This window comes from Colias philodice, chromosome 20, assembly GCF_061535455.1.
Source record: "Colias philodice isolate Cphi_HAF_F1 chromosome 20, ilColPhil1 Martin Lab GWU primary, whole genome shotgun sequence".
Classification (NCBI taxonomy): domain Eukaryota; kingdom Metazoa; phylum Arthropoda; class Insecta; order Lepidoptera; family Pieridae; genus Colias; species Colias philodice.
In genome coordinates, this window is record NC_143105.1 from 878,468 (window position 1) to 895,945 (window position 17,478).

General features: G+C 31.0%; 1 protein-coding gene across 1 annotated transcript in view; it reads left to right on the top strand.

The window, feature by feature from the left end:
* Nucleotides 1-5,372: 5,372 nt before the first annotated feature.
* LOC149479223 (proclotting enzyme-like) overlaps nt 5,373-17,478 on the top strand; it is a 28,857-nt gene continuing 16,751 nt past the window's right edge. The window contains exons 1-3 of the mRNA XM_089707995.1: nt 5,373-5,482; nt 9,533-10,309; nt 14,067-14,221. Of these exons, the coding sequence (XP_089564121.1) occupies nt 5,416-5,482; nt 9,533-10,309; nt 14,067-14,221 (999 nt within the window). The 5' untranslated portion in view covers nt 5,373-5,415. The remainder of the gene's footprint in view (nt 5,483-9,532; nt 10,310-14,066; nt 14,222-17,478) is intronic.

Sequence of the window (17,478 nt, forward strand, 5' to 3'; positions counted from 1 at the left end):
AATACAATAATTAGGTCAAGGAAGCATCGACCACAAAAGTAAAACGTAGTTAGGTAAAATATAAACTTCTAGAATTATAACAAAATGCATTAAAAATAGCCTGTTCTAAATGAGTCAGATTATCTAATATATGACCTCTGTGAGGTCTTCCAAGTGACGTATATAGGTAGTAGTAGTAGTAGTGAAGTCCCGTGTCCCCGTAGTGGGGTAGGGGGCAGATGCGTTATTCATACATCTGTTTCACTGATGGATTTTTTTTAGGGACAAGTAGGTGATCAGCCTTCTGTGTCCTGCCAGACCGAGACATTTTTTTTTTCGTCTCCACCGGGAATCGAACCCAGGACCCCTCGGTTCTACGCTCACGCGTCAACCACTGTACCGAGGAGGCGGTCATACGAGACGTATATAGGTAGTACGTATGTGTAAATACACACACATACACACACACACAAACTGATTCTCGTCTCATCTGCATTATATAATTAAGCATTGGCATTGATAACTTCTTATTAAATGCTCTGAGATTTTGTGAATGCAGATCACGGTCAGATGCGTAATGCTTCGTCTCTAGTGTTGGAATTACACAAGACAGCCCTTGAGTCGATTCTGGGAAATATACGGGATGTAGATTTTAACGTTACTAGTTACTGATATTTTAGAAGAATTTATAATTTGTCATTATGAGTAATAAAGGAAAGGGTAAATTAAAATTGTCTGGCGAAGAAGTTTTTGAATTTTTACGTATTTTTTTTCGTAAGAATTGTATAGAAAATAACAAAAAGATATCAATAGTTTTTAAGAAGGAAACGTTAATGAACTAGTTACTTGGATACAACTTATTATATACCAAACAATATATATATATATATATATATATATATTATAATTATTTTGTATATATATATATATATATATATAAAATTATCTTGAAAATGAAACCGATCGTATTATCAAAGCTATATAAGCGATATATTATTTAATCATGACAAAACCAAAGAAAAATACTCAATAGTTAAGGAAACGCAAATTAACTTAACGGAAATAGGATTAAATCAGTTTGAAATTTACAGAGACAAACAATTAAAAGAAACAATAATTAGGACCAGAATTACAAAAATAAAAGCAAAACCATTGCACGGCCAGTTTTATAGATCAGTTTTAGACAAGGAGAATATAGATAAAAATCAATCATTTAGATGGCTCAATAAACAGAAAGTATCCCCATCTTTAGAATCATCCATATTTTCTATTCAAGATCAAGCGGTGGTTACGAGACAGCATGAAAGAGATATATTAAAGAAAGCAGTAGATGGTAAATGTCGATTATGTGTAGTGAAAGACGAAACAGTGCAACACATAATATCAGGATGTGAAAAATTAGCTGGAACTTATTATACAAAGAGACACAATAATTTAGTACAATATATATTTTGGGCGCTAGCAAAAAAACACAATATAGAAGTTTCTAAACAGTGGTGGCTAGAACACTTGACACTACCTCAGGTGAAAGAAAATACGACCGCGAAGATAATGTGGGAAATTCCAATACAAACAGATCAAACAATAGTACATAATAGACCGGACATTATATATATAAATAAAATAGATAATAAAACATATTTAATAGACATAACAGTACCATCAGATTATAATATAGGACCAAAAGAAATAGACAAATTAAGCAAATACCATCCTCTTAAAAATGAAATAGCCCGGCTATGGAATACTTCTGCAGAGATTATACCAGTAGTGATAGGAGCAACTGGAATCGTTGCTAAGAGTATAAATAAGTACTTAGATAAATTAGACGCGAACATCAACATACAAATATTGCAAAAACAAGCGGCAATACATTCAGTCACTATCATAAGCAAGGTGCTAGGAAACACAGTATTTATAAATAGAGATTCCGAACCTCCTCTTCCTTGAGGGTCTCAGGGCGGGAGTTAGGAATAAAAATAATAAACCGAGCTACAGCTCGAGTAGAAAAGTTTTTTCAAAACCATAAATATATATAATATTCATTAACTGGTAACCCAAAACATCTTCCGATCAATAAAATATCGTACCTATTATGGATAGCGATCATGATAAAACGAGGCAGGCTTTATTATTATGTACATATAATGCATTAGTACAGAAATGGGAAAATTTAAGCACAATTTTAGTTTAGGTTTAAAAGGTAGGTGACTAGGTAAAAGTAGCTATTAGTATCTGCAGGGTCAAACGCAGCTAAAACCAAACCAATCAATTCACATTTAAGATTAAGCAATATTTATGAATCATGAAGCAAATTACGTAATGATAAAATATCTCTTGTATTTACTTATCAATTTAATTCATCAATTTTCTTTCGTATGGAAAATTCATTCATAAATAGAAATAATTGCATTGCATAAAACCATATTTACAAAGATTTTGCAACTCTTTTTGATTTACGTGATAACATCAATGTTTTACACAATTTCAATTTAGAAAGCTCCAGATAATATCACAATTAGTTAAATGACTATGATGCGATCTGTTTAATAATATAATTTGGTATTTCGACAAACATTTGGATGAAGGGAAATCAGAATAGTTTGTGTCCAAAATTCAGTGAAAACGCACCTCTAGGTATTAATTTTCCTATTTTTCCAAAATTTACAATATTATTTTGTTTACGTTTCCTTTGTTCTTTTTAATTGAGTGAATTAACAATATATTACTTGTTATATTGTTCCTATATATAACAGAAATGACGATAGACGGTAAAACAATATGCAATCTGATCCAATCGTTTCCCGTATTACTAATCCTGGCCCAAAATAACAACAAATGCTTAAAAACTCCCTTCATTTACAAGCCTCCCTCCCCAACCCACCCTCCTGATTACTACGAAGCCTACGATGCTCTAATCCAAAACCTTTTTGGTCATGACTGTTATTATACCAAAAAGTTCCTACATCATACAAAACCTTCTTGTTATGACGACCATAGCTACGGTCACGAAACGCCTGTCTATGGTCATGGTTACGGTTATCCTTACGGATATCCTAGCCACGGTTATGGTTACGGTCACGAACACCAAAGCGGTTACCCCGGCGTGCTTTTATCTGACGGACATCTTGGGATTAGTCGTAAGGGGATTATAGGGAACGGTAGCATGGACTACAAAAGCAATTATGCGCCCAAACAAATGTACAACGTGAAAAGGCGAGTTAAAGTCGTTGTCAAGAACAAAGGAGAGAAGAAAAAACGATCTCAACAATTGAAAACAAGTAAGTGCTTTTTTATCTGTTTTATTTTGAGGAATGTCAGTCTCCTCATTCCTTATTTCCTTCATAGTAACGAAAAAGATTTTTGAAAGTATAATTATTGTGTTCATTGCATTATTAAAGACAAACCAAATTTGGACAAACACATTTTTTTAGAACTCGGACATTATCGACGCTATTTTGTGTTCCACAGTATCCCTGTAACATATTTGCGTACTATCTGCAGGGGGCACATGCACTTTATCAATAAAATTGATACTTTTCATTTTTTTCCTTTTGTCTCTTACGTTAGAACTAACCAAAAATCTCTTCTTAGAATATGTTTTCCGGCTTAGGTCATTCTTAGCCTTGCATATCGTCCATCTAAACTTGATATATTCAGATGACTTTTGCCTGCTTTAGGAATATTATATAGATCATCAGTATTCAAAATGCTTGTTTCTTATATCACGGCTAAATGTAGATGTGATTGGTAACTTCTGTGATGCATCTCAAATGGTTCCTTGATTTATATGAATGTGTTACATTTTATGCGCCTTGCTGTGTTAACCGACTATGTTTAAAACCAACTTGAAAAAAAAACATGCGTCTGACAAAAAATTAAGGGTGACAAAGTTTAATATTACAATTAATTGTATTTCTAATAAATAGGTAACCATGTATTTGGCACCTAGAAACATTCTGAAACGTTCCTGTTTGTAATCCCAATTTTTGCAACTTACCGCTTTTGACAATGTGCTTTTGAAAAATAAAATATCTGTATTTTCATTTGTTATTACAAAAATCAGTGATATCGCTTGATGAAACGCTCTTGAAGATACTTGAACTATAACTTAGTATCTCATTATTATAGGTGACTAGCTGTGTTCCGCGGTTTCACCCGCATTGCTCCGCTCCTGTTGGTCTTAGCGTGATGATATATATAGCCTTCCTCGATAAATGGGCTATCTAACACTGAAAGAATTTTTCAAATCAGACAAGTAGTTTCTGAGATTAGCGCATTCAAACAAACAAACAAACTCTTCAGCTTTATAATATTAAGTACCTATAGATTTCAATAGAAGCCTTAGACCTCATTCACACGAGAGCTTTTTTAACGTCCGTTAAAAAAGCGTCCAAATAGAACAAATGCATTCCCAAGTATATGTTCACACGTCAGCGCTTTTAAAGCGCGACGCTTTTTTATCGCGCAGTGTTCTATTTTCAACGCTCGGCGTTGGGCGTTAAATAAAATAGACCATAGGAAACTTCTTACTATTATTCAGACGAGCGCTAAAAAAGCGCCGGCGCTGCGTTCAGTATGCCGCACGCTCGCTCAGCGGTAGCACGTGTTTGTTGTGCTTATAATCATCAGAAAATCGATACGATGTCGTGGATTGTTGATCCCGAACTATTAATTCCGTTCCTGTATTCAAAATCGTTATAGACATTTGAAAATAATTAAAAAAATTCCGGGGTATTGCCTTAACTCTTCGTACAGTGTCACAAACTGCCCTTTTAAGTATCTCTGTTCATTCAGAGGATGTACCCAGAATGCCTTTTGTTTTCTTTTTCGTCTTTTAATAACACAAATCGCTAGTGCCAATCTTTCCTTCTTTCTTTCTTTCAAATATACCTAACATATAAAAATTAAAACAGTAGGTATTTTTATCATATTCCTTTAAGTAACATGTTTATCGATGACGAGTTTGAACAAAAACCTAAGTAGGTACCTACAAGTGGTTTATTAAGAACAAACTTTCCGAGGAATTCTAAGCAAATATAATAATATAAATATCATAAAGATATTACGCAACTGACATTACGTAATTATTTTAGCAGAAACCATTTCCACGTCTTACTGAAGCCAGAGACGAGACATGAGTGATTTTAAAGCGTTAGTATGAACAACCACATAGAGAACGTTTAAAAAGCGCCAACGCCGGGTTTTAATGCAACGCTTTTTTAACTCTCGTGCGAATGAGGTCTTACCGTACTTTTAATCCGGATGCTGTTTATTCAATTTTGATACATATGTGACTAAGTTTAGGGAAATTCATTAAATTCCAAGGGGTTTACGTGTGACGTAATGGATTAATAAAGGCCATACAAGATATAGGAGTTAAGATTTTCGCGTCAGTGTTACCGAGTCTCGCGAAGTGCGTACGCGCCGGTCAGAATGGCGCGCGATATTTTATTCGTTTTTTGTGTTTGTTTTTGTGTTCAATATGTTTTTTGTCAGTTTGGTGAGTTTTTCTATGGTACAAGTTAATTATGGTGTGTTAAGTTTTTCGTGCGTTTTGTATTTTATTATTTTGGTACTAAATTCGTAATTTATAATTAATATTGAAAGTGTTTTGTTTTTCCATTTTGGTGGTGCGGCTTAAACATCTTATTTTTCTTCAACTAAACATAATAATCTTTTTATGACTCTATTTAATTAATGTATAACTTATTAACTATCATATAATTATATATTATCAAAATAAACACATGTCGTAATAATATAAGATTTCTCTCGAAAGATTTACGAAACGTCCAATAAATATAGTTGTAGAGAAGTAGAATTGTGTAGAGATATGAGAGAAATATTAACTTATTTCATGAAAAGTCAACTGAATATAATAGTAATTTTAGAAGCAAATAAACCTATACAGGATGTTAGAATTTACGTTTTTATTTAAAAAATAATAATTAGGTAAAAATAAAAAGCTTCGTCCTTTTGGCATCGGCAAAAAAGGTAGAGAAAAAATAGTGGCAACTCTAAAACGAATTAAACAACACATTTCTATGTGTTAAAAATAAGAATTAGATTTAGAGAAACCTGTTGGCACATTAACATTCATTTAAAATAAAATTGGCAAAATTGTAATCAGCAAAGGATAAACCGGTCATAAAAAGCTTTTTTCTGCTTTACCTGTCCAAAATCTTAATGACTGGATTATTTATTTATTAATTTATCCGCATCTTCATAATTAATAATATGCTTGATATTATTTATATTGCTGAACCATTTTATTCTGCTCTTTTAGTTAAAAAATAAAAATATATCATTAAAAACCATATTTAGGTACCTACCAATAGTTGAAAATCCGTCTTGAATTAGCTTTTAGATTATTATCATTATGGTGATAATCACAGTGATAATCAATTTCTTTCCTAAATATTAGGATAATTTAGTGATTGCTGGATAAATTCATCTGTATACTTTCGCATTTCGTTAAAACTTTAATAATTTAATAGAAATAAGAGCATATAGGAGAAATTTTTATATACATATTTAATACTAGAGGTCCGCCCCGGCTTCGCCCGTGGTACATATTTCGCAATAAAAGGTAGCCTATGTCCTTTCTCGGGTATCAAAATATCTCCATACCAAATTTCATGCAAATTGGTTCAGTAGTTTAGGCGTGATTGAGTAACAGACAGACAGACAGAGTTACTTTCGCATTTATAATATTAGTATGGATTATCAAATATCGGAAACCTTACCTTTAAACTTCCGTTGCAAGTAAAGATAGTCTTAAAACGATTAAACCCTATCTTCAAGGTACATTTATGTCCTTAAATTGGAATTATCTTACAATGGCAGTAATTAGTCGTTTCGATACGTTTTATTTACATAATTACGTATTCATTTATTGCGTTTTTATTATTTTGATTAGCATATTATATGAGCTTTTCTAGGACTGATTTTATGAGTCTAAGCTCTAAGGCCTAGAGCATAGAGTCTAGGCTCTACTTTTAAAATATTAATCTTCTTTATAAATAACAGACGAAGAAAAATAAATAATTTTATTGCATGCAAAGGCTCAGAATATTTTTGAAACTAATAAATAAATTTTTAATTCATTTTCATAAATATTAAAATTTGCGAAGGCTATCTTTTACCATTGTATTATTAGAATTTATGAAAATCTTATATATAAAATTCTCGTGTCACAATGTTAGTCTGCATACTCCTCCGAAACGGGTGGACCAATTCTCATGAAATTTTCTGTGCATATCGGGTAAGTCTGAGAATCGGCCAACATCTATTTTTCATATGTACCACGGGCGAAGCCGGGGCGGACCGCTAGTATAGTTTATAAATCTAACATGCATTCAAAACACAATAAATACTGATGTACCGAACATCTAATCGGAATGTAACATGCAGATAAATGAATCAGAAGTAATTATCGGTAATTATGAAGTTAATACGTAGATACTAGACCTATGTATGTATTTACAAAGTCTTACAGTGCACGCGTAACGAATGTGGTTAAAAATCCTCCTAGGTACTTACTAAAAACATTTCTATATTTTACTTTAAACCTATTAATATTATAAAGCCAAAGAGTTTGTTTGTTTGGACGCGCTAATCTCAGGAACCATGGGTCCGATTTGAAAAATTATTTTACTGTTAGAAATTCCATTTATCGAGGAAGGCATAAAAGGCTTGCTTGCAGCTTGCAGGAATGTATTGCAATGTAATAACAGGTTATTTAAAAGTGGTCTTAATTTCGTAATTAAAATGTTATTTATTGGTTAATTGCTAGGTACGGTTGGTTGGCAGATTAATTATGGCGTTATTATTTTAAATCCATAATAATAAATTTAAATTCTGATTTGGTTTCTTATATTAATTACATACAGATTAGGTAGTATTTTTTACAGATTACTGGCAATTTTTTTTTATTAATTGTTAGAATTAGGTAGAGTTTTGGAGCTTTTTTTCATAATATTTATAATTCTCGTTCAGATATATTATCTGTGGCGAATTATCCATTTTAAATTGGTATCAAATTGTCGACACGAACGTAACAAATACTATTATAATCTGTAATAAAAAAACTTGGTCAGGAAATAAACTCGACCGTGACTAAAAGTGGACATTACTTATTCATTCATCGTGTGTTTTGCACCAAATCGGGTTTTTTGATTGTGACATTGAAATAATATATAATATACCTAACCTACCTACCTACCTATACAGAGTTGAGGTTACTATATAAACTATTTTAATGGAGTTTTTTTATTAAAAAAATCGTATTCAACAAATATTAACTTTCTAGAATATAGAAGCATCATGAATCAGTCGTAAATGATAAAAATTAATTAAGGCGGTGTTAAAAAAAATTAAAACATTTTACATTAAAATCCTATCAAAATATTAACGAAATCATGGACGAAATCGATAAAATAACTTAACAACGTAGAGTTCACATAAAATAAGGGTTAAATAAAATATAAAAGTAACAAGTTTAGATATTATATTCTATTAAATTTAGTCTAAGTACATAGTGGAATTGCTCAATTTGATAAATTTTCCATTTCAATATTTTTTACGATTAAGATTTAACTGCCAATATGAATTGAAGGTTAATTTAGGTTATTTGTATGCAGCTACATGACGTAATGTACCTATTTTATTGGTTTTAAGTTGATTTGCACAGCCTATACCAGTAAACAGTTTAAAATAATTTGTAATTAAGATATGGTATTTTCTGTCTTTTCTAAAATATTTTGCGCGCTCTACAAAATGCTCTCACATATTTTTTTTACGGGCAAAACCATTCTTTAGAACCAAGTTTATTAATAATAATATGATACATAAAGATGTTAAAATATATAATAATAATTATTTTATGAAGCTTATCACAATTCTGTTATCTATAAGAAAAGTTTAAGGTCACTCAATGTTTACATTCGTGTAGTGGGTTTTATGTTAAGGGGATTTTAAATATTGAATTAAATCAAAACAGATGCTAAGTACTTTGTTATTTAATAAAAAAATAAGACGAAGAACACAAGACATTTATATTTTAATTGGAATGATTATTATAATAATACAATTGAAATCGTCTCGTTTCTTGTTGTGAATCTAAACTACTTATTATAACAATTCTTTATATTCTACTCACGTGTAATTACAAACATATATATTATATATATTAATGAAAGGAAAAATTGTTTAATTAAATTATTGAGAATAAATTAAGACATAATATATTATAATAGTACCTAGATAAATTGTACTTACTGAAGCGATGGTGTAAATACTCAACACATTCCTAATTCTAATCATAATATGATACATATCGTTGATATTATTATGTTTGCATTTAATTAAAAATAAGAATAGCCAATAAATATTCTAATGTAGGCTGTAGGTAGGTATGTACTTTACAGTTTATTACGTAGGTACTATAAATCATATTATACTAATAGATTCATATTTACACTGTATATAACAAGACTAACGTATCTAAATTTCTTCCAAAACTTCTTCTAATATAATTTATTTTATATAGGTTTCTTCCCCAATGAACGCCATCAGCAGCAGTCGTTTTTCCAACAATTCCCAACCCCGAGGAGAATCAACCAACGATTAAGTTCCTTGCTACATCTACAACGCGAGACTCCAAACAGCAACCAAGAATATATATACCCATTCAATAATGGACATATAAGTAATCAATATGACGATTCGTATCGCAGACGTCCAAACAGAGTCAGATTTCCTGATCAATACACCGAAGTACCACAAGACTATGTTAATTTTGACAACGATAGAGCAACAGAGAATTACCTGAACAATCAGAACAATCAGAATAATCCGAACTTTATACAAGCAAATGGAGAGAACCAAGCAGAAAATCCCATAAGAGATAACAATAACAATGCCAATTCTAATGGCTTGAGTTTTCAAGATTTCATAACTGGCATGAATTCTAACAATCCAACGTTTGGAGACTCCTTATCTAACAATGTTAAGGAAGTAAACAATGGAAATTATGAATCAGATTCTAATGGACAAGTTGAATTGAATACGAACAAACCTGAAGTTGATAATACACCAGAGCCTGCTATACCTTCAAGCGAAGCGCCGGTACCTACTGAAGCAGAATTTGATGGGAATACAAAAGCACCATTTAATGGTGAAAATATTAAACCAGATGAAGTTGTGAATGGTGGTGTAAACATGGTATCTTTTGGTGATAGAGCTGGCGAAATTAGCAGTACACCTCGAGCTATCTTGACTCCAGTACCACCGTCGCTAAACAGGAATAATGGATTTTCCAACTTTAGTAAATATACTTTTTTATAATAATTAACAGTAAATTAACTGTAATAAAGGTGGTAATAGCATGTTGGGTGCTGCAAGCATTGTATCATTTAAATCGATTAATACGGAATTAATTCCATTATTTTCATAGTTGAATCCGTTTCTAACACTATTAATTGGTTATTAATAAGAAATAACAAGACCAACTGTAACATGAGTAACAATTAGTAACTAGCATGTTGGGTTTAAAAATTTACAAGAATTGGACATCGACTTCATGTTATGATTTTCTATAGGTACAAAAAAATATAACATAGCGGTAATTATAAAAGTACTTGCCCTTTAATTACTCAATTATAAAAGGATTATGGTAATTGAATGACTAAAGTATAATTGATTTGTTTTCTACTAGATATTTTATGCCCGCGGCTTCGTCCGCCTTTTCAAAGAAAACCCCGCATATTTCCCGTTCCCGTGAGATTTTCCGGGATAAAACCTATCCTATGTGTTAATACAAGTTACCTTCTATATGTGTGCTAAATTTCATTGAAATCGCTTCAGTAGTATTTGCGTGAAAGGGTAACAAACATACACATACATCCATCCTCACAAACTTTCGTAATTATAATATTAGTAGGATAGGATGGGAAAGGATAGGATAGGATCATTTTAGTATTAGCATCTATAGAATTGATCCAATGTTCGTGAGTTTTATTTTGCATTAATGGTCGGATGTTCACGAGGTTAATGACCAGACAAGATACATGTTTTTTTTTAATTTAAAGTTTTTATTAATATTTCGAGGTTAGACTTTTGAGGTTGCGTTTTTTTTCAAAATGGAAAACTTTAACGAAGCAAATTAGTGATATAGCAAGGAACTATTATTTTAACTCTTTTCAATATATTTATTTAAATGTAGTTTTCAAATTTTAAGAGTATGGTCAATGGTGTAGCTTTTATTAATTTCTGGTCATGGTGGTGATTAATAAATACATAAAGTGATAAATACCATATAGATAAATCTTCATACTATTAATTATTTATTTTCCGTACTTGTAAACCTAAGTATCTATATTTCTTCCATTAATGGATATTCAATTAATACAATTAACAGTCATGTATTATAACTGCAAATATAACAAATTACAATGATGTCATACAATATTAACGACTATCATTTTAAAGTTACCGACTATTATCGGAATATAGTTAAATAGGGATTTATTAATCCGGTTAAAATAAAGCTAAAGCCACATAATATATAATAGTACTACGTACCAAAGCTATGTAACCTAAAGTACTGGGCTAACCTAGTTACTCTTGTACATGCCATATAAGGTTCTACTCACCGTTTACTTCTAAATTAACATCGAATAAACACAGCTATGACGTCCAATACTGAGAAAATACTTGAATTTGCGCAAGATTTGTTGGTTCTAACAAAAATTAATGAAATAGCTGTTCTTACAAATACAGGGAAGAATTTTAAAATTTTTATTGAATAAAAAGTTGATAATCTATACGACAACAAGTTTTACATTTATGATAATAAGAATGGTCTCTGATTATTTTTCGCCCATAGCGATGGCATCCATATTTTTGCTTTAATCTGGTAGTTTAGTTATCAAGTTTTTAAAGGCTTAGGTATTTCAATTTTCATATCGCGCAATAAACAACACGCGTTTCTTTCTGCATATTTTTTAGTAATAAATAATGAGTTCATCAATAGTACGAAATTTATCTACAATCTACTATATCCTACCATTGTATGTACATCCTAAAACACATTTTTCCTTACTGTTAGAGTTGATAAATATACTCGAAGGCCAAACAGTGGTCACGTCAGGTCAAACGCTATTTACATAGTAACTAGCTGAACACGAGAGTAAAATATTGAGAATCGACAAAATATATTATTTACTAATAAACTTGGTTTTACCAAAAATACTTGAAATAGTTTTCAAATATGATGTTGAAAAAGAGGTTATATAAATAAATGAGTCGAATTAGAAATCTATACTTACTCGTAATATTATAATGCTGAAGCTTTTGTTTGTTTAGGAAGTCTATAGGCTATCCAACAGGAGCGGAGCACTACGGGTAAAACTGCGGGGCACAGCTAGTTATTACTAATATAGGACAAAATCTAAGCAATATTGGACGTAATTGCATGATTTCCTTATAAGGTACATACTTTTTAATTTAAAGTGTGAAACTGTCTATTACTGATTTCAATTTTCGAGGTTTATCTATTTTTTATAAATTCATAGCGATTATTCTAAAAGGTATACCATACTGTGGTATACCCTTGATTAAATACGTAGGTATTTGCGTATAATAATATATACTTAAATAACTCAAACATCATAATTATTATTGAGTGTATAGTTATGTTTCTATTCACATACGAGTATATCTAGCATTAGACTCATCGACTGCTTGCTTTTTATTTCACAGATTATCTCACTTTTTAGATATTCAAACTCAAACTCAAACATTTATTAATTCAATCGGACTTCTCCCAGAAGCACTCTTGTATTGCAATAACATAATATTATAGTTTTACCGTTTACCACAAAATTCACTTAATTCTGTTAAGTTGCATAAAGTAAATTATTTTTTGAAAAATAAGGTCATAAAGAAGTTTCACTTCTTACGTGTGTACACTAGTACACGCACACATTTTTTTTAGTCCTATGTGTGTACTTGCATTGTCTTTATGTTGTTTACATTGGATAGGATTTACCCTATAAAGTATAAACTATAATCTCTTTGAAACAATCAGATGTATCTGTGAAATAATCACACGGATGAAGCATTGTGTACTGAATTTTACGATGCATCTTGATGGAATTGTGATGAATACGTAATTTGTCTGGTTTTCATGTCTGTCCGCGTCGATACTAATAGGTAAAGGTAGATTTGTTGGTTCATGATGGGTAAATGAATCGATATTGAACCCCTAAAGGAAATAAAATTTATCTGCGATATGCGATATCAATAATACAAAATGGTGATTTGGAAAAAATTGTGATGGTTGTTTTTTAATTAAATTTATTTTTAATACCTAATCATTTTAACCAGTAATAGAATAAATTTCATGCTTTTTTTTTCGCATGCATGCATGTTTTTATTTCATAAAATCTCTCATAGGTATGCTTTACTTTTTTTAAATAAAAATATATTTAATTACTTGTGATACACTTGACACAAATTTTCACACATTTTCATAGTTATGGGGATAATTAGTATATCTTAGAATTAGTCCTAATGAGTGTGTGTGTCTAACATTGCATGACATTGTTAATTGATTTTATGTTTTGCGTTTATATTATGTACCTATATTTTTTGTGTTCTATGAATAAACGAGTTATCTATCTATCTATCTATCTATCTATCTACAAATACATTTAACACATATCATGAAAAAAACAACATAAATAAAGGAAAAATATACTAGGTATCTAGAAATCACTTAGAAATTAATATCTAGTTATTTCATATTTTTTTATAGATATGTAAAAAAAACTGTTGATCTGTTCGGTATGAAATTTGGTATAGAGAAGTATATTATTTACCCTTCTGGATAAACAGTCAGTCTAAAGATATAAAATACAAGATTCAGGGCATCGCTCCGGCAAGACGAAAGACGCGGGTTCGAAACCTAACCCGTGCTTAATTTTTTTCTATTCTTTAAAAAATCTCATTTACAAAGTATTTGAATGTTATAAAACTAAAATTAAATACAAGATTATTAACAAATGGTTGATTGGTTACAGGAGAGAGATGTACCACAGTGGAAGGAGGCTCCGGGTCCTGCATCAGCATAAAAGCCTGCGAACCGTTCGTCAAGTTGTTACAGACGCCTAAGAACAGCAGAGTTGTTGATATCTTGAGACGGTCGCAATGTGGCTTCGAAGATGACATCCCCAAGGTAAATTACTTTTTAAATAGAAGAGGAGGTTACCATGATGTCTTATAGCAGTATTATTTCCAGTGTGGGAACATAACAGCGCTATAAAGCTTGTCTTTATCTATCACTTTCTCATACAGGAAATAATCTATACTAATATTATAAAGCTGAAGAGTTTGTTTGTTTGTCTGTTCGTTTGAAAGCGCTAATCTTAGGAACTACTGGTCCGATTTGTAAAATTCTTTCGGTATTAGATAGCCCATTTATCTAAGAAGACTATAGGATGTATATCATCACGTTAAGACTAACAGGAACGGAGCCACGCGGGTGAAGCCGCTGAGCGCAGCTAGTGCTGCTATAGGTAGGACGGCATGGTAACTCTGATTACGTAAATAACAGTTGAATACAACAGCTTATTAAGGGCGCGTATAAAGTCAAATCACCAATCAACTTTTAGTTGATACGTGTAATATTCAAGACCAAATATAAAAAATAAAATATATGTAAAACTTGATGATATTTTCGATTATATTGTCAGATCAAAAACATAAAATATTGAAATTGACTCGATAGAAAAAATTCACGAAGTTACCTCTAAATTTCACACTTTTACGTTTTTTACTGGACATGGTAATACTTATTATGATTTTTTTTTTCATAAACAATTATATTAAAACATTTGCAATATATTTGTCAGAGCATTTTGTGTAATTACTTTTAGTTTTGGTTTAATCACGATAAAACACTTTTGGCGCTTACTATATTTTTAATTACGCAAGAAATCATCTTCCATCGCACGTTCCGGGAGCTAAAAACATAATTCTATTTCATACATCAGACGCTATCGCTCCGTTGAGACGAGTAGACCACGCTAAAATTGCTGCGCCGTGTTTTATAATTACGCCGAATATTGATTTGTTGAAAATGGTAAACAACAAAATGAAAAGACTTAAGAAACGAGAACTAAAGAAGATTCAAATTGAAAAGATAACTAAATGTCGAAGGTAATAGATCAAGAGCCCACGACGGCCAGACTTTCCTTTCTTTCGGAAAGTTGAAAGTTTCTCTGTATATGTCTCCTATACAGATAAGAACGACCAGCGACTATCAAGTTTGGGTTGTGGTTACTTTGGCAGGAAACAGGTAGTGAAGGTGTATAAAATAGTACCTAACTTTCATTATAGTTTAAAAGCTAAATTTTATATATGTTACTTGGGGACCTATAAAAAGACATTACCTTAAGAGCCAGACAGTTTTCATGGTTCCTACATCTAGCCAGACACATTTAAAAAATAACTAACATATCATCAAATTCACATAACTACCTAAAAGCGTAACAAATATGAAATAACCCACTAAAACATTAGTTAACTATAATTATTAAAAAAATAAAAGTATAATATATAAGTAATAAAGTTATTACTTATCTTTTACGGGGGTTTATGTTGATGAAATTTCACGTATCTCGATGACACAATAAAAAAGTCATCGGGATACGTGAAATTCCATCAACATAAGTCTAAGTAAAAGATAAGTAATAACTTTATTACTTATATATTATACTTTTATTTTTTAAATAATTATAGTTAACTTATTTTTTTAGTGGGTTATTTCATATTTGTTACGCTTTTAGGTAGTTATGTGAATTTGATGATATGTTAGTTATTTTTTAAATGTGTCTGGCTAGATGTAAGAACCATGAAAACTGTCTGGCTCTTAAGGTAATGTCTTTTTATAAGTCCCCAAGTAACATATATAAAATTTAGCTTTTAAACTATAATGAAAGTTAGGTACTATTTTATACACCTTCACTACCTGTTTCCTGCCAAAGTAACCACAACCCAAACTTGATAGTCGCTGGTCGTTCTTATCTGTATAGGAGACATATACAGAGAAACTTTCAACTTTCCGAAAGAAAGGAAAGTCTGGCCGTCGTGGGCTCTTATATTATAATAATGTATATAATGTATAATATAATAGTATTGTTATAATATTAATAAATAATAATTATAATATAAAAAGATAAGTCTTGATTTACCTATTTGAGAAAGTTTAGTTTCTGTAAAATAGTTTCCGCGGGCTGAGTATTGACGCGATAGCAGCAGCAACTATAGATAGGTAAATAAAATTCATAGTGGTAGGTACCTACCTAATTCTTACAGTCGCGGTGCAATCAATCAAGTCAAGAAAGATTTATATTATTATTATTACTATAGGCAGATCCTATGTTCGCTCCAGTAAATAATAATATCAATAATATGTAAACCGGTTGTGAATAGTACATATATATTATATTTACAATCTGTATTAGATAATCATACATAACATCTATACATAGGTATAACAAATTCGTACGAAAGTCAAAATTGTACTTACATTGAATAGGTATTTTTTTATAATATACATATGTATATGTATATATATAATATATTCATAATCTGTATTACATAGTAATATGTAGTACATATCTATACATAAATATAGTTTTTAGAATTTTTGTATGTGTGTCTGTATGTAGGTATGTCTGGGCTCTAATTTTGGTGCAGATATAGCTTGAGACCTGAGAAAGGTCATAGGATGAGTATTATCCCGTAAATAAAAAAAACTGTCTGTGTTTGTCTGTTTGTTTGTACACGCTAATCTCCGGAACTACTGGACGGATTTGAATGAAAGTTATTTTGTTGTGTAGGTACTATTATATTATCCGGGAAATATAAAATAATAATTTATTTTGAAAACTGAAACACCTGATGCAGAACCGCAACAGACCACCTAAACTATAGATTCATTTGAGAAAGTTTATCCAGGCGAGTTTGGATATTATTATTTGTGTAAATTCTGTAAATTCGTTTCCGCGAGTTGAGTATTCATGCGACGATATTTATAGATACCTACATTCATAGTGGGTACCTACAATTTACAAAGACACTTTTTATACTTAGTTATGTAGGTACCTAATTCCTACGGTCGCCTTGCAAATGCAATCAATCAAATTGACCCTGTTTGAAAGTAATTTACTAATTTCACAGAACAATTTTAAATTTGGAAAATGTGGACCCTCACTCTCAACCTGTGTCTACTGACTATTGCCACGCAGAAAAAAATACTCCAGAAAGGTACCTGCTAAAGTTACCAGCTCTCGATAAAATAATACGTAAATTTCGAAGAACTTTGTAATATTTTATAAAGGATAATTTTTATTTTTATTTTTAGAATAATTGCTGAGTCGAAAAATGTCGTACAATCTAATAGTCCATTGAATAAAAAGTTCTAGAGTG